The 19,005-nt window shown below is 43.5% G+C and overlaps 1 protein-coding gene across 2 annotated transcripts in view; it reads left to right on the top strand.

Moving 5' to 3' along the window:
* The window catches only part of PLCG1 (phospholipase C gamma 1), a 595,860-nt gene that overhangs the window by 449,588 nt on the left and 127,267 nt on the right, over positions 1–19,005 (top strand). For both annotated transcript variants that reach the window (XM_078652159.1, XM_078652158.1), the window contains exons 19-21: positions 6,493–6,673; positions 8,481–8,558; positions 8,707–8,810. In XM_078652159.1, coding sequence (XP_078508285.1) covers positions 6,493–6,673; positions 8,481–8,558; positions 8,707–8,810 — 363 coding nt within the window. The remainder of the gene's footprint in view (positions 1–6,492; positions 6,674–8,480; positions 8,559–8,706; positions 8,811–19,005) is intronic.

Genomic DNA, 19,005 nt, shown 5'->3' on the forward strand with positions numbered 1-19,005 from the left:
TCCTTACGGTCGCACAATACATTCTGCAGCCTTTAGGGACCCTCTTTAGCCTCCTTGCCCTAGGTAATAGTGATACCATTTACTCAGGACTTACAAGGGGTGCTGAAGGTATTGCCAATTGGGGGAACAATTGTACAGTTTTAAGGAAAAAGACAAGGGACTGGGGACCTGGATAGCAGTAACGCAGTACACCTCTGTTAAAATTGCATCAGACACCAGGCAAAAAGTGGGGGGTGACCATGTTAAAAAGGGGAATTTTCCTACAGCTAAAACCTGTGCACCCCAGCCTTTGTACTCCACTCTGCTGTAACTCTCTCTAGTTCCTGATGAGAAGCTTCCCAATGGGCCAGACCTTCTCATGCGAAACAAGCTCAATCTGGCGATCTGGCTCCTAAGGTCTTAGAGTTTTGTTAGTGCAACCTATTGGAAAAATGTATGTTCATTCTTCATGAAACACGCAGGCCTACTACCTACCAGGGTCTGCTACGAGGCCAAATGGAAACATTTTGTACACTATTAAATTCCCCATCATATCAATCCTCTCATACAGTCGGACAAGACATTGTCTATTACCTCTTTCACCTTCAACAGTCAGGCCTTGCTTACACCTCCATTTGCTTGCAATTTCCTGCTGTGGCAGCTTACCTACAGAAAATGCAGCACACCTGACTCTTCATTAATGCCTTCATGAAAGCTTAAGAGGGTTATCCCCCCCTGAAAACCTTTGACTCTGGTGTGGAATTTCAACATCGTCCTAACTAGGCTCATGGGCCTTCCTTTTTAACCCATTTACTCTTGCTCGGTTCAGTTTCTTTCATGGAAGGTAGCATTCTTTGTAGCCATTACTTCCTTTAGAGGCTTAGAGAAGCCTTTCTTCCAGGTTCTACCAGATAGGACGGTCCTCAGAACCAACCCCAAATTTCTCCCAAAGGTAGTTTCCAGTTTTCTTCCCAGTCAAACGATTGAGTTGCCAGTTTTCTTTCTACATCCAGAGCCTGTAGTGGAAAGCGCCTTGCATACACTAGTTGTCAAAAGGGCATTAATATATTATGTGGCTAGCACAAAACCTCTGTTTAAAACACAACAATGGTTTGTGTCCTACATAAGCTACACAAGGAGCATACCATTTCCAAGCCAGGTGTAGAAAAATACCCCTTTGACATGGTGACTCCCAGTTTTCCCTGGTACATGATGTGAGTTCAACTGGAAACTGTACACTTGTACCCCCAGCATCCTCTAAAAGTCCCTATTAAAATGGTACCACTGGTAGCTAGGGCCTGGACTGCAGCATGAGTTGTGCCACCATAAGGGACCCCTCACCAAACTCATGCAGGGCTGCTGTTGTAGGTTGTGGGTTTTGGTGCAGACAAAAATGAAATCAAGTCAAACATCCCTTGGTGCCATGTTCCCTAACACAGCATGTAATGTTAGTAAGTCACCCCTACAGCAGGCTTTACAGCCCTAAGGCAGGGTGCTTTAGTCTACATGTGAGCGCAAACCTACAGTCTCTGCCAGCCTGACACAGAGACAGATTTCTGACCATCCAGGGTGTAGGCCTTTGCTCTCAAGATGGCAGAAACAAAGGCCGCACAGGTAGAGGGTGTTCACACCCCCTCCCTCAGGATGACCTACTGATTAGCATTCCTAGGCCGGCAAGTTCAAAGAAACTCCACCTTTAAAATGTGAATCTGGCTCCCCACAGTGGAGAGGAGGCCGACCCCTCCCCTTTGTTCAGAGCCCTTTGGCACCTGGACAGGTGGGAAATTAGCTATTCAGGTAGGCGTGCCCACCCCCAGGCTAGTACCACCCCTAAGGTAGCCTAACCTGATGTGTGTACGACTTTTCAGATGTGGCCATCTTTGTGTTGGCACACTTAAGAACTCTGGGACAGGGTTATGCCCACTTCCCACAGGAAGTAGTCCTAAAGGGGCCGTAGTGACTCCAAGGTTGAATAGCCCATTGGCTACCACCGCACTGTACACTCCCCTAATGCCCCTAAATTCAGTATGTAGGGGAGCCTCTGGCATTAGGAAATAAGATCCTTCCTACCTGAAAGACGAAGAGGGACGTGAAGAGTTGCATCCTGCAAGAACTGAAGACCCAGCAACTGACCTGACGCCAACCCTGCTGGCCTACCCGCTGACTTCAACAATTTCTCAAAAAGATGACTTGTCCTGTAGCTGCTGTGTCCCCAACAGTACAGTCTAGGCACAGTATGTGTATCTACAGCTACACATGCCACAAACTGAAAATGTTACTTTGTAAACATCTGTTTGTGGCATGTAGTGTTGTAGATTCACAGTCGTCCACCCTCTTCCCTGACCAACTGGGGTTCTGTGCAGATATTCTTACCTTAATTCTTTGTTTCACATGGTCGTCTTTTCTGTACCTATTTGCTTCATCTACAGCTTCATCCTCCACGTGGGGAAAAAAATCTAACTGTGGAGCTGATGTCCATGCACATTACCTGCAAAACAAGTTGCACACATCCAGGCCCAAAACTGGATCGCTGAAATATGGACAGCATGTGAATCTACAGCACTACATGCCAGATGCTTACAAGGTAAGTAACCTTTTCCCTTTTTGGGTGTGAGCAATTTTACCATAACTGAAGTTATTCTTGCAAACTGTAATGTATTGTATAATATATTGGATGAAACAGTAGCTGTACTTGGTACTTTTTTTCAAATGGATGTCTTGTATTTTATAGAAGAAAGAAAAGGGACAATCCCAAAAAAGATCAATTGGAAATGGCATTAAAACAATGTGCCTCACAAACTTCCTCAGAGCAAAATATCTGTATGGCTTGTCTGTGGATTATTCTGTGAACTGAAAGGGAATAGAGGGTGTTGATTTGGCTGCTCATGCAAAAAAAACAATCATAATCCAAGGAGTGAACATTGCATCTGGCTGTCTTTCTTATTGACTGTCTACAGAACACGCAATGTACTACATCTTATCATTACATCATGGAAAATCACATAACATGGTGCTTCTAACTAAAGGTGTGAATATGAATATTTACGTTCTTTCTGTACTCATTATCAATATCTGTTGTGCTTGGATGGCTTGCACACAGAAGAGGCCCTTGGCTAGTTTTGTCTACTGAAATTAAATATAAATCTTTAGAAGTTTTGTACAAAAGCATGTATCTTTGAATAGAAGTAGTTTCTGGCTCATAATGTAGGAAAGTAGGGTGGTCTTTCCAAGTCTGAGGTTCTGATGTGAATTAGTGGTTCCTAATGCGATGCAGACCAAACAAATTTACTAAGACATCCCACACAGCCTTCTCAGTTCATCATCAACATCACTTTATTCGATTAATTAAAATCATAAAAGTACACATATAAATCACATTCAATAAATACAATATTAAGAATAATATAAGAATCCTCGGTAAATCCTTATAGTGATTATTTACAAAACTCATATATATACAAATAGAAAAGACTGCAGTAAAATTCATAGTTCGGTTATACTCATGCCTCTTTGTTTCTTTGATCTTATGGCTGCTACAAGATAACGCGCAATATTAAAAATATTCCATGTATTATCCAACAATTGCAAATACATTAAAGCAGGTTTAACCTGTAGGAACCCCGCGCCTCTTAAAAGTGGGATAATAAACCTTTTCCTAATATCAGAATAGTATTTGCAAAAGAACATAAAGTGCATCGTGTCTTGGATTGAGCAATTATCACACTAACAAAATGCTGCCTTTTTAGGTACCGACCATCCCTGGTATGTTCCCAATTAAAAGTGTATCTGGTTGAATCGAAATCTAGTTAACAACCAACGATGGTATGGTCTTGTTACAACCTTTAAATACGGTTCAATAGATGGGGAGGTAACTAATAGAAAGTGGGCTCTCACCATAGGCTTCAATAATTCCTCAGCTTCTCGTTCCTGGAACCTTAGGGACAAAAATGCGTTTTAACCCAGACTATATCTCCTTTCACAAAATGGCTTCGGGGGGTTCGTAAATTTCTGGTCTCCCCAACTACATAAACGAGACCTTTACATAAGAAAGCCACTGTATTTCATCACCCCGGTCTAGGTTAATACAGTCTTTTAAAATACGATGATTTAACGTTCGCACAGGATTGAGCCAAGTTTTTACCAGCAAGTAAGGGGAGCCATGCTAATCAAGTCACCGACAACCCCCATTCCTAACTCCTGGTGAACAGCAAATGTTGGAGTGGATTGAGGAATAGATATTTGGATGGTGGCTCATTCAGTTCAGGTTATTGAATTATCAGTATTCAATGTAATTCATAAGAAACAAAATTCAGCCCTTAGCCCATATCCATTCCTTGTTACAGATAATGGCAGTAAATCACCCAGAAATGCAAATACTTCAGCCCCCACTTGGATTGCGCCTAGGCCAACCAAAGTGTCGCAATGTGATATAGTCAACCCAATTATTTATGTACCTGTGATTTAGAGTAAGATTTTAACAGCATCTTTCTTGCCATTGTTATATGGCTCCATTAAGTGTCGCAGGATCTTATGAAATGGCCAAGTAACTAATGACCAGAAATACACTATTACTTAGGGCATTTTATATATAAATGGGTCGACTGGGATTGGGAAGTTCATTTTTGAGATGGAGGAATTCAGTTGTAATCTTTGAAGCTTGGAGCAATATCCAAGTCGGAGATATCCTCCATTTCACAAAGCAGTTGCCAAAGTCATTGATCTGTGACTCTCCCCTCAAAAAAAAAAAAAAAATCCAAATGTTTGTTAAAACCTACCTCCAGGTGGACCAAATGAGAGCCCTAGTTATTGCATACCATGATGACTGCAACATTGTATATGTCTAGTTCCATAAGAAGATCATTGATGGATTGCAAACCCCCAAAATCCAGAGACGTCTGAATTTGTGAACATGCAAACACATCAAACCAGCCTTCAAAGCACTACATTAACTCCCATTGGGAATGAACGTTTAAAAACGGCCTGAAAACTGATCTACTTTTATCTAAACTATTCGCAATGCAGGTAGCAATTGATAAATACCATGCTGAGGGCCCCAACAGTGGCAGTTGGCTTCCTTTTCACATTATCCTTCTCACTCATCTGCAAAGCTCTGAGCTATCCATAAGGCGATTCCAAAATAAACAATTGGAAAATCAAATGAATAGTAATATAAATAATGAAAGAGAGCATGATGATAATTCATTTTACAATGATTATAAATTTCATGTACATTAGACTTCCACTTAGAAATCGCGAGGCGTCTGTATTATACAATTTAATAATTATAGACGGCGATAAAATATTATTTAATAGTGATTATATATTATCCTGTATGATACATTTAAGACGAGTATGAGAAAAAGATATTGGTTTGAAACTCCTTGTAAGAACTAGTAATAATGATGGGTGGGATTCACCTAGAGGAGCTAAGTTAAAATTAATGGAAGGAAACTTAACCATCCACACTGGTCTGACCAACAGCATTCATAAACCACTGAAATCTAATATGTATACAGACACAGAATGGAATATCTGTTCTACAGTGGTGGCTTGTCCTATTCAGTGTTTGAGCATCAACTTTTATATACAATGAATTTTCAGTTTTAGAAGCAATATCAACGTGAAAATCTGGCCATACAGTAAACACAAATGGGTTTATTAACCATGGAAAAAAATGATAATGCATTCAATGCATTATAATTCATCTGAGCACCTTTTCAAGAGCCAGTAATGCATGTTAGCTATGGATAGGTAAATGTGTAGATTAGTATAAACACACTAATAACTGAAAAATAGCTTGAAATAATTTTAATAAAATTTCGATATAAATTTGGTGGTGTATAAAACTCTAGTCCACTGGTTAATGCCCAATAGGTATGGACGAGTATTGAAATAGGTTTGCTGTGAGTGACCGTGAGTTGTCAGGGGCAGAATGTGATAAAAGAATACACTTGACAACTAACAGGAGTTGAGCTATACCAGGGCCCTAAACATGCTTTTTGATTTTAAATGTGTATAATGAAAAACCATTAGCATTGCTAAGCAACAAACACACAAAACAATAAATAAAAGACTTGATAGTAAGATGATAGATCAATACATATAATAACTGAATATGCTGGTTATGATTCGCTGTTTGCAATTGCTTAGTTTTATGCGGAAAATCACTAACATTATGCTTGTTGTTTAAGGTTAGGATTTGTCTCTTTTCTGGTGGTTGGATTTAAGTAATTACATTATGTGAATGTGGTTAGAAAAATAATTGATTTTGGAAAAACATTTATTAATGAGTTAAGTATCCAGTCTGTGTCTTTGTGGTATTTAATGTATGAAGTACTGGTTAAAGAAAATTCCTTGACTGGACTTTATCAATGGGAAGCAAAACCATGGTGATAAAAAGTGAGACTGTCTTAATTAGTCCAGCCCTCAAATTTGTTCACAATTAGCACACTGATTCTTTGGACATTAGAGGCACAGCCTCGGAGTTATTCATTTTTCCTATTAATTCTTTAGAGCGGAAGGGAAGATTAAACACTGTCGAGTGTTGCAGGAGAGCCAGTCAGTGGTCTTGGGTAACTCTGAATTTGACAGCTTGGTGGATTTGATCAGCTACTATGAGAAGCACCCCCTGTACAGAAAGATGAAGCTGCGTTACCCCATCAATGAGGAGACACTGGAGAAGATTGGTACAGCGGTGAGTTCTTCGCATTGACCAAGGACTTGCCAACTTGGATCAGAATGCAAATGTATTCATAAGGAAAGAGCATTGCTAGCCCAAGTTTCGAAATTAGAGAACTTGACAAAGTTCTTATATGTCAGAATGTTTGGGTAGAGGTTTTTGAAGAGAGGTATGATATATATAAAAAAAAAAGTCAAAACAGGAAGTTGAACTTAAGAATATTGTGACCGCTCATTGAGAGCTGGGTGTGTCAAGAGGCAAGTTGTTTTGATGGGAATAAATGAGTTTGCCTAACTTTGCAACACTGGGGATACACAGGGAGAAAATGGCAGCAGGCAAAGTCCACGATGTATGGGTTTTTTTAAGTGGCTCAAACACCTAATTCCATACATTTTGTGCAAAACCAAACAGAAATTCTGTTAACTAGAGAATCCCCTCTGTCCCACAATACATTCTTTGAGAGTCTCCTCTCACTTGGTCAATTTGGTTTAAAGTATACATATTATGCAACTTTGTGGAAGTTCAAATGGTGTGTTGTTTAAAAAACTGTGCCTACACCATAATCGCTGTCTTCTCTCCACAAGAAAAGTATATGCATCAATGTTGAGATTGACCAAAGCTGTAAGCAACAGAGCCTGGCTGAGGCTCAAGGTTTGGGAACAGTGTAAATAATGAATATAGGAGGAAAAAGAATGAGGATCATAGTGTGAAATACCAAAGACCAGATGAATTAACATCATAGGCTCTGAAGGAACAGAAATTGAGGAGTTTGGAAGGAGTGCAGAGGCCTTTTGTAAGGATTGTAACACATTGTTGCACAAAGTATTGAAGTCTTCATGCCATAGAGAAAGCAGGAAGAGCTTAGCAATACAGAGTTTTAGAAGTGGGGTAGCTACGTCTATCACCAGTGCCGAACTTTTGACCTGCACTTGACACTTTTTCCTACAATCACAGCCAGAATCACATTGTGGATCAATGCAAACTGAAAATCTAGAGTTTGTGGTACAGAAGAGCTATATAATAATTCTAAAATATGTGTGTAGTCAGTGGAGCTCCTATGTTACTCTAGGTGTGTTACACTCGTCTGCATTTTGTGCGGCGCAGCAAAGAGCAATGTGTTTTGGGCTGCACAACATCCTGGGAGTCCTCAGCATTGCTTATAATAAAGAATGCTGTTTCCACTATGCATTGATTGAGTCTGATGTCGAACACTATTTGTCCACCTTCTAGGCAGTGTTCTTAAGAGCATTTCTTGGTACTCTTATTTAGGGGTCAGGTTACCACTGTAGTTTTTGGAGAACAGTACCCCTTTTTTACAACTCAGCTTCCAGATATTACTGAGCACAGTGGCTTAGCAAACGTATCCTGGTCTCAAATCTCAGCAATGGAATTGTGCCCCTCCATCACTTACTGAGCAGTAGTATCATATTTTGGGTTACGCGCTCCTTAAACCCTGTGTCCTGCCTAGCATAGTACCTGCTGCACTAATGATAGCAAAGGCCCGGATTAGGCAGTGTTTGGATAGCCAGGTATAGTTTGTTCACATTGAAAGTCACAGAGGTGCAGTTCACAGGATTGTTGTCAATATGTTTGTGTTACTTTATTAAGAGATATAGTGTAGCTCTTAGATATTTGTAGGCAGTAGAATGATTGCAGTAATCCTCTATGCTGCTACCTTCATGTTTAGTGCTGTTTTCCCTTGCTGCTAGGTGCAAACCTTATGCATTACAGTAGTACGTAGCGAAGACCAAGCTGTGGAGCTGCTTTTCTTGTCCTCACAAGAGTTGTGTGTAAAATTAAATTTTCTTTCTTGGTTCTGTAGGAGCCGGACTATGGAGCCCTCTATGAAGGAAGGAATCCTGGTTTCTACGTGGAAGCGAACCCCATGCCCACCTTTAAGGTAGAATCCATCTTACATTAATGTATAAAGTCCTGGAGGCTTCTTCATACCTGTACCAATCACTGTTGGTGATTCACACAGTGACTGTGATGTAGCAGATCTCCATTTTACTGAGTTTGTAGTTTAACAAACAACCTTTCTTCTGCAGTGCTCTGTAAAAGCCCTGTTTGATTACAAGGCCCAGCGGGAAGACGAGCTGACATTTACCAAGAATGCCATCATCCAGAATGTTGAGAAGCAGGAAGGAGGCTGGTAAGTTGTTTGCTTGGTGCAACCATATTGCCTATTGTCCTTTTTAAGAGGATTGTGAGATCTGAAGGTCGAAAGTAAGAGAGCAATGAAAGTAGAGATTGGGTTCATCATGAGAATGGAGGTACAGTATGTGGGAATGAGTTATGATCAGGTGCGGAGAGAGGGACATAAGAAGTTGGGCATGGGAGAAGCACTGTGGCATAAGGGCATGAGATTTTATAGAGCTTTTCTGTCTAGTGGAGGACATTAAGGAAACCGGTCTCTGGGGCTGCGTGGTTATGTTATGTATAAAGCTCTGCTGTATATTAGTGAGTATAGTCCTTGCCCCAAAGAAGTATAATTCTTGATGGGGACCACTAGCATAAGGAAGGAACAGTAGGTTAACATATCGGCATCTTCTCTTGAAGAAAGTGGGGCTTCTAAGAGTGCCCTCTCTTCACCACCATGAAGTAGCTATAACTCCAAGTTAGTGCAACGTCTAGTACTACTTTCAGTTAATATAGGTATACGTGTTCTCAAAGTTGAGCCATGTATATATGAATATTAATGCTGGATAGGTAGGGATTGAATTTAGCCCTGATGAAGGCCGTTGACCCATATGGGCCCTCAATATTTCCATAACATGTTAGCACTAGATAGCAGATGTATGAACCATTGAACTCAAGGTCACCCTGCATTATTCTCTTGTACCTTACCTAAGGTACCTGTTTAATAAGGAGATTTCTCTGGGGATTAACCATGAGATAATTTTTTTAGTCTGGATCCCTGCATGTATCCTGTCAGTATTTTTTAAGAACTTTCTCAACATCGTAGCAGAGTTCACCCTCGTGGTACTTACCTACCAGGAATGGATGAGTACACCAGGGCTGAAGCATGCCACACAAGTGCAAGTAAACGTTCCATATCTATTATCTATAATTTTTGAAACTTTTGAGGGATTAATGGTTTAATGCAGTCATTCAGATTACATTGTTGTGTTTTGTCTGATATGTGATATTGATAGGGATGTTGTGCAACATTTCTTTATTCTCACTATCCCCTTTGTGATAGTGGGGCCCATTACCTCCCCTTTCTTTATATGACTGAAAAGAATAATTACACTCCACTTGTTACATCGTGCAGCATAATATTTAACAACTTGTCAGCTTTTAATTCCTGTAAACAGATTGTGGTCAGCTTTCATTGGAAGGTCAAATGTGTGGCAAATCATAGTGTTTTCCATAACATTATCTTGAAGACATTTTGTAGAACTGGTTTTAGAATTGACCCTTGCAGATCTTCCTCCCCGTGCCCTCACTGAACTTCATTTTTTTACCACTGTCCTGGTTTTCTAACCACTGCCTGGCTCAGTTTTTCATTGTCGTATCCACCTCAGAATACGCTTTAACTCATGTATGCAAAATGTCTGAAACATCATTAACACACACTGTTACTCGCATAGATTGTGAGAAAAAGTGTTTAGTGTACAGGTGGTGCGTTATGCTCCTCCTTATGAAGGAGAAGCATTACTAATAGGAGCTCATCCAAAACGACCTGCCACTCCTCCACTCAAAAAAAAAATGAACACAGCTCTTGACTGCGGTACTTTTCCTTGCACTGGATGTCCAGCAATCACTAATCAAATCCTCAAGAAGGTGAAGTGGTCCAAAGAGACTTATGAATGATCAGTCTTCCTAATCATTTCTTTGTTATGGAAGAGTACATGTGAAAAGGATTCAAGTGTTATATATAGATAAGAGTATCATGTTAAACATTCATTGTGGATTCCTGAAAAAGGTAGGCAAAGTAGAGCAATGTCTTAGTGTGAGAAAGGGCCTCTTTTGACATGGTTAGCCCCCACCTGTTGCCTGGTATTTGATGTGGTTTTGATTGTAGTGCACAGGGTACCTGCCAACCAGTGCCATTGCTTCTTCTTCCACAATTGGCCCTTCAGGCCGCCTGTTAAGTCGCTAGGAAAAATGTATCCGGGTTCCTAGGGCAGTGGGACTGAAAAGGGTCCCCTTGGGACCCCTCACCTAAGCCCTGCAGACTGCCACTGTAGCATGCATGGCCTAGGTCAGACCGAGTCGACATGCCCCCCCAGTTCCAGCATGGCATGTACTTCCTATCTCCTTGTTCTTGTCTTGCCACATCCTGTTCATCAGTAGTCATGTTAATTTGCAAGAACAGACACAGCATTCCACAACACTGGTTTAATTTGGTTTGTGAGTTTTTGAGGGGCAAATAAGTTTATATTCAGAGTTCAAATGCTAAAAGTAGGCTGTTGATTCTAAAAATATTTATTCCATAGTGGGTCTGATGAGCTGCGTCTATGACGTTTTCTATAGACAAACGCAATTTTAAATTAGTTTGCATGCCTTATATGATTGGTTTTGACTCGGTTATTGTTGCCTCGTTGCCTTCCTTTGCCTCAGGTTTTTATTTGCTATTTCCAAGCTTACATTGGGGCCATCTCAAGCATGAGAGACACTTTAGTTATGGCCTAGAGGAGCCCAGTGAACCCATTAAAATTTCATGCCTAATGATCAGCCTTTTTTCCTCTGATCTGCACAACTCCTTGAGAAAGATTTGTTTCTACAAGGGATACTACAGACATCTATGCATTGAAGATCAATGCTGACTCAGAGTATTATCTCACATAATACTTTGGGCAGAATTGTTTGCCCTACTCTTACCAACATTTCTCTAGTCAGTTTTGGGGAACCTAATTTTTCACTGAAGTAGGTCGGACGCTGTGAAATAAGCAATGCGTATTATGATTATTATTTTATTGGTTAAGTGCATCAGCAGTAGTATGCACATTCGATTGGAGGTAGTTTAGCATTGGATAACCTACATTGCCTTAAAGTACTTGTGTCATAAAAGTGGAGGAACTTGGCATTGTTGTCCCACAATTCCAGGGGATCTCAGTTGATGGTTATAAGCGCTGGCAGGAATCCCGTAGCAATTCTTCATACACTATCTTCTTAAGTGTAGACATTTGCCTTTCTTTAGGAAGGCCTGTAGAAACACTTAAGAACATAATGCATAGCCTCAAAAATGGGCTACATTGGAGAAATACTTCAGATTGTACTTACGAAAAAGGGTTAAAATACAATTGAATACGTATCATTTTGAAATGAAAATTTTATAAAACAACTTAAATCTTTTTCGCAAACCGTTTTTTGTAAAAGTAGAAGATGAAGGATAGCAGAACAGTGTAGTATAACTGCCATTATGTGAGTTTTAAACTGTCTGCACCTTTAAGGACTCTTAAGACCACCAGTATCCCAACATGCTTAGCAGGTGGCAGTTGTCTCATTTCTTTTTGTCCGGCACATGGTGACAGAATCCTAAAACTCTGAGCTTGGCCATTTAGGCTTTTTTTCTTCAAAATTCACCTGTGGACTTATGTTTTCTTTGATTCACTCGACATCTTTCATCATCCTCTCTGTTATAAGCCTTTTCTGACAGAACGTGCCTTCTCTGTTTGATATGTGCCCTGTCTGTGGGAGTAAGAAGGCCAAATCAGACAGTCACAACATCTGCATACTCCGCTTTCCATCCACACATGTTTCTGAGCAGTGCCAACACTGCAAGAAGTTTTCACATCGCTCCTTGGGGGAGAGAGAGAAAATTTGCCTTCATGGCATAGAAGAATAGCGCAGGCAGCAAGTCCAGTCTCATGGTAAGACCTCAGAGCGAGGAGAGGGTCAGTCCTCTACCGGGGTTCTTACATCTTCCTCAGAGGGACGTGGAAGGTCCAAGAAGAGGGTGGCAGCTAGAAACCTTCAAGTTTCCTGGTCCATTGACGTCAAGACCAGGTATGGCACGACTTGCTCGCCATTGAGGAAAAGACGCAGATCGAAGTCGAGGCAAAGTAGACCTCCTGCGCCGCCGACATGCGCTGCAAGATCAATGGCGAGGTGTTCCATTGACGCAGAGGAGCAGTTCGAGGTGTTGGAAGAGATCACCGTCGAAGGTCGAGGCGTCGAGGGCAGTCGATGTCAAGGACACAAGAAAATAGGAGGAAAAGGATGCAAATATATTTGTCACCTGATTACTCGAGGGCCTACTCTCCCTCTTCCCCAATAGTACTAGCAAATTCTCCATCTCCTACTCCTCTGCCTCCACCACCGCCAGCAACGCCAACTTCTCCTCCCCCTTCTGTGCCTACACCTCCAGCACCAATGCCTCCATCTGTAGCTCCGCCAAGGCTTAGATCGTGCTCCATAACGCATAATCGGTCACGTCATCACAGGCGTCATTCAAGGCATTTGTCCGTCTATAGGCACTCTTGCCATTGCCACCATAGATCACTGTCCAACACACGTATATCATCCAGACGTCAATCAAGACACACAACATCCTCTTCTACATCATCTGGATGATATTCGCCGACATTGTTCGCTTCTCTACCACCTTGCAGCTCTCCAGTGGATGACATTTCCACATTCCAGGAGGTTCTGCTGAATGGTGCTTCAAAACGTAATATTCGGATGTCGGGCCCCACACCTACCACAGCTGTTACATTTGAGACTATATACCAGTGGTCAGCTTCAAGACCTTTGCTTCCATTTGTTTTCGGTCTTTTGGAACCAGCGATGGAACTATTTGACTCCAGTGAATGACATTTCCACATTCCAGGAGGTTCTGCTAAATGGTGCTTCAAAACGTAATATTCGGATGTCGGTCCCCACACCTACCACAGCTGTTACATTTGAGACTATATACCAGTGGTCAGCTTCAAGACCTTTGCTTCCATTTGTTTTCGGTCTTTTGGAACCAGCGATGGAACTATTTGACACCAGTCTTAACCAAAACTGCTCCTTCGAGGCTACAGAAAAAAATATAGACCTACAACGCAAGATCCTATTTTCCTTCAGATCGGATCCACCTCCTAACTTGTGATCATTCTGGCGGCCAAGAAACATCATGCCGCCACCCCTGCTTCTTCAGGACCTCCTGAAAAGGAAAGCCAAAAAACTGGACTCTGTGGGTCTCAAAGTTTGTAACACGGACGCAACAACCATGAAAGTAGCCAGTGCTACTGTGCTACTGCCCTCCTGGGTAGATCAATCAATCCAGGGTTTGTAAAGTGCGCTCTTCACCCGTGAGGGTCTCAAGGCACTGGGGGGGGGGGGGGCAGATCTGCGTATGATACAATGCTGAGCCCATGCTTTCTGACGATGGCGGCGAGGGGGCCGTGTAGATGTTGAAGAGCGTGGAGCTCAATGATGATCCCTGAGGTACTTCACAGTTAATTTCCGTGGGGTCGGAGAGGAAGAGAGAGAGTTGAGTCCTCTGGGTTCTGCCGGAGAAAAAGGATTGGATCCAGTCGAGGGTGGATCCTTGTATCCCCGCGTTGTGAAGTCTGGCTGTTAACTTGCGATGTGAGATGGTGTTAAAGGGTGCGGAGAGGTCCAGAAGGATGAGGGCCGCAGTGTGTCCCTGGTCAAGTAGGATGTGGATGTCGTCCGTAGCGGCGAGGAGGGTGGTCTCGGTGCTGTGGAATCCGGACTGGGAGGCGTCTAGGATGGAGTTCTCTTCGATAAAGGTCAGCTGGGTGTTCACGAGTCTCTCCGTGACTTTGGCCACGAAGGGGGGTAGAGAGATGGGCCGGTAGTTTTTCAGGTTTGTTGGGTTGGCCGTTGGGCTTTTGAGGAGGGGTTTCACCTCTGCCCATTTCCAGTCGTCTGAGCAGAATCTGAGGGAGGTGTTGATCGTCCGTCGTGGTTCGGGGGCGATGATAGCGGTGGACCTGTGGAAGATGTGCGGTTGGCAGGGGTCCATTGGATATATGATAGAGCACTCTGGAACTATAGCCAGCAATTTGCAGACTGCCTTTCAGGGACCAAAGGTAAGACTTCCTGGAGATTATTAATGAAGGCTTCTTGGTGTCCAACCAAGTCATAAGCGCCACAGCAGACTCCTCCCTAAAAGCGACACATGAATATTTGTCATGGCATTGCCTTAAGGTGACAGTCCTGGCTACGCCTCACATTTCTAAAACGAGAGTTGCAGCAAAGGATTTTAAATCTTCCTTTTTCGGGGTCTATCCTCTCCAGCAGTCACACTGATGAGATGGCTTGCATGAAGTCTGAAAGGGAGATTCTTAAGGCAGTCGGCCTAGAAAGTCTGAAAGAGCAAAGGCGCTCCTTCAGACTTTACCAGCACCGATTTTACCCTCGGAGGGTTCTACCCCTCATTGCTTTCAGGGTTGCCAACAGCCACAACAACAGTGGCCATAGCAGCGGCTGGAGCGACAATCTAGAGGGAGCTCATACCAACAACCTGCCCACAGGGGTAAACTCACACCTGGCGCCAAACCTTGAATCTTCCCTTCGATTCACCAGTCCTCCTCTGACCATAGTACCAAAATCCTCCAGCCATCACCTGCACATGCTTCTGGAAGAAGTCTACATCTTGCTTCAGAAGTGTGCGGTGGAGGTAGCCTCCACACAAACAAAGGGGTACAGGCACCCTCTCCAGATAATTTCTAGTTAAGTAAAAAGACTTGGTCGAATTCAGCCCTATCCTCGACTTAGAAATAGCCAACAAATGGATTTGGCGAGAGAAGTTTTGTATGCTGGCATTACATCCAGTCTATCCCCAAATACACCAAGGTGATTGTCTCTGTTCCATAAACCTCCAAGACATGTATTTTCATCTGCCCATCGCCAAGAAACATCGCAAGTTTCTGAGGTTTGTAGTTGGGCGGGACCACTATCAATACCAAGTCCTTCCATTCTGCCTCAAGTCAGTTTCCATAATCTTCTCGAAGTGCATGCCAATAGTTGCTGCTCACCTCTGGAGGAACCAAATCTTCGTGTATCCCTATGTAGTAGATTGGTTAATTAAGGCGTCAACTTCACAGTAAGCCCAGTGGCATTTCAACTGGACATGCGCTGTCCTTAAATGGTTGGGTCTTCACATCAACCACAAGTCAATCTCCACCCTGGTTCAGACTCTGCAATACGTAGAAGCCACCTTCGACATGATGCAGACAAAGGTTTGTCCTTCGGAGGAGAGACTTTAATTGATCAGTTGGAAATGTGACTCGTTAATGAAAGCCTCTTATCCCACGGTGAGGTCAGTGTCATCCCTCCTCGGCTCCATGGCCACATGTATCTTCCTTACTCTAAATGCACTCCTCAACAAGCGTCCCCTTCAGGAATGTGTCTAGGACCAGTGGGACCAGATAACAGGCAAGATAAGATCATTCTCCCCCCTCATGTGAAGCAATCTGACATGGTGGTGCTCTTCATCCAATCTTGTTCACTGGACGCCTTTTCTCCAACAGACTCCCTCTCAAATTATACTGACAGATGCATCGTTACTGGGATGGGAAGCCCACCAAATACGAGGCACATGGTCGCCGAAAGAGATGACATATCACATCAATCTCATCGAGCTAAGGGCTGTCCACCTTGCGGTGAAAGCGTTTCGCCCATACCATCCCTACATGTTCAGACGAACAGTACGACCACCATGTATTACCTCAAAAAGCGGGGGGCACAGTCTAGACTTTTTTTCCCACAAAACCCAAGCAATTTGGAAATGGCGCATAGTCAGGAACCTATGGACCACAGCAACTCACCTCCTAGGTGTGCAAAATGCGCAGGCAGATTCCCTCAGCAGGGTTCTGCAAGAATATCACGAATAGGTCCTTGCAAGACATCTTCGGCAATGGAGCACTCCGCACTTTGACTTGTTCGCCACGGCAGAAAACAAAAAATGCTAAGACTTGACCTCAAGGTTCTTCCAACTAGAGACTCTTGGGAATGCCTAAGGATTGAGGTCAGGCTAATTTCTTTATGCCTTTCCACCATTCCATTTGATCCCTGCAGTTCTCCTCAAGCTGTCCCACTCAAGAGCAACTTCTGATAGCCCTGGAGTGGCTACTTCAATGGTGGTTCACAGATCTCCTTTACCAGTCACAGTGACCACATCTCAAGCTGCCATGCCGACCAAACCTTCTACGGAAGTTCAGAGGCCAGATGGTTCTCCCTAATCTTGCCTCTTTGAATTTAGCAGCATGGCTCCTGATCTAGTGCAGTATGGGCACCTGAACCTGCCAAAGGATTGCATGGACATCCTCAAGGAGGCTAAACAGCCGTCAACCAGTTCTGCATATGCCTTCAAGTGGAAGAGATTTTGCATTTCGAGTTCCTCCAAGAACATAGAGATAGAACATTTTTTTAAATTTATTTTTAGAATTTTTGATACATGTTACAACCAGTACAGCAAGTCTTCAAACCTTCCCCTCCCACCTCCCCCCCACGGGCCAGAAGTACAGCGCAATATCGAACACCTATCCACAGTCTTTGCATGAAGTTACACAGCCATTTAGCCAACAACCCTGTAAGTAGGGCAGGCGGCGTCATAAGGGCACTGAAGTATTTACGTGCTCAAAGCCGAGACTGCAGGGTGACCGCATCCGCATGTCCCATCTCCCAAACTCCAGAAACTGAAACAAGGCTCGGTTATCATTTCGCTACTTGCACTACGCATTCTCCCCTTGGGGCACTTGTTGCCCCGCCTCCAGGTCTGTGTCTGCGCAAGCTGTTAATTATGTTTGGTAAAGCCCCCAAAAATTCTTTGGTCTGCTGGTGGGGGGCAGTAATTCGCTGTATATCTCAGATTGCGTACAAGAATATAGCATATCGTGTGCCCACCTTTTAGCAGTCGGCTTTGGGCCCCTCATCCAGCAGCATGCTACAACTCTGCGCGCAAGTAGGAGCCCCATGTCAGCTAATCTGCGAATAGCTTTTGGCAATTTCTTGGTGTACCCTATCAAGGCCATCGCAGGGTCCGGGGGGATGGTCACCTTTGTGATGGTGCTAAGTTCTGCACATTTTTTTACCCAAAAGTCATTGATACTCTGGCAAGTCCATGCTAGGTGGAGAAAATCAGAGTTCTGGACACGACACCTGTCGCACTCCGCAGTGGTTCTGAGACCATACCTGTGGAGCCTGGACGGGGTGTAGTATATCCTGTTGAGAAATTTGAAGTGGACCAGCCTGTGCCGTCCGTTCAAAGATATGCTCCTAGTGTTGGTACAACAGTATTTCCAAGTGTCATCGTTCAGTGTCATTTGTAGATCTACTTGCCAGGCTAATCTCGCTTTAGTGTACGTGTTTTCCCTGTGTGATAGTGCCAAGGTGTAGAGGTGGGTAATTAATTTTTGTGAGGTTGTGGCCTTCGTGATATATGTGAGTTACTTCACTTTGGCGGCTCTGCCATGTCTCCCCCCAGGAGTTCTGAGCAAGCATGCCGCACTCTAAAGAAGTGGAATCTCGTCAGCAGTGACGGGTCCTCCTGGTCCATCCGTGCTTGTTCCCAAGTTTTTACCACCCCATCACTAAATAAATCACCTGCAGTCTCGATCCCTAGTTTCTGCATAGCTTCCAATACCCCCTTTTCATGCAGTGGGGGCAGCCATCGTACCCAATCAATAGGCATGCTAGGGGTGTATAGTAGCGCACCGTTCTGCCTCTGCAGGAGGTTATTCCACGCATGTGTCGTAGCCGCAAGTGAATCAAGGATTCACGTGCAGCGATCAGCTGGTTCGAATATCATGTGTGAGCGGGAGATCGGAAGAGCGAACAAGGTCTCCATCTTCAAGTGGGGAATGTCTTTGTGTCCGTGTACCCATGTGTAAAGGTGTGCCGCCTGTGCCACTCTGTAGTATAATTCTAGGTCCGGAGCTCCCAGTCCCCCCATGCTGTATGGCAATGTTAGGAGCGACCACTTCGCCCGAGGTTCTCCGCCCGCCCAAGCAAGTCTAGTCAGTTCCTGTTGTAGTCTTTGAAAGAACGTTTTGGGGAGCACCATCGGGATGGTTGTGAATAAGAAGAGGAATCTGGGGAGCACCACCATTTTCATGATAGCTATCCGCCTGATTAGGGAGAGTGGGAGTTTACACCATGCAGTCACGTCATCCTCCAGTCTAATAAAGGCCGTACCATAGTTTGCCCTAAAGAGGGTCTCAGAGTCTGTGTGAAGGTGGATCCCAAGATATCTGATCGCGTCAGTAGTCCAGGTGAGCGGGTATTCCATGGTCATGGGTAGTGTCACTGGGGTCAGGGGAAAAGCTAACGATTTCGACCAGTTGACACGAAGGCCTGACAATGCGCCAAAAAGGACCACCTCCCTCAATACCGACGTCAAGTTGTTTTCTGGGTCTCTAACATATAGTAGTGTCTCGTCTGCA

The sequence above is a fragment of the Lissotriton helveticus genome, chromosome 7, assembly GCF_964261635.1.
Source record: "Lissotriton helveticus chromosome 7, aLisHel1.1, whole genome shotgun sequence".
NCBI lineage: Eukaryota > Metazoa > Chordata > Amphibia > Caudata > Salamandridae > Lissotriton > Lissotriton helveticus.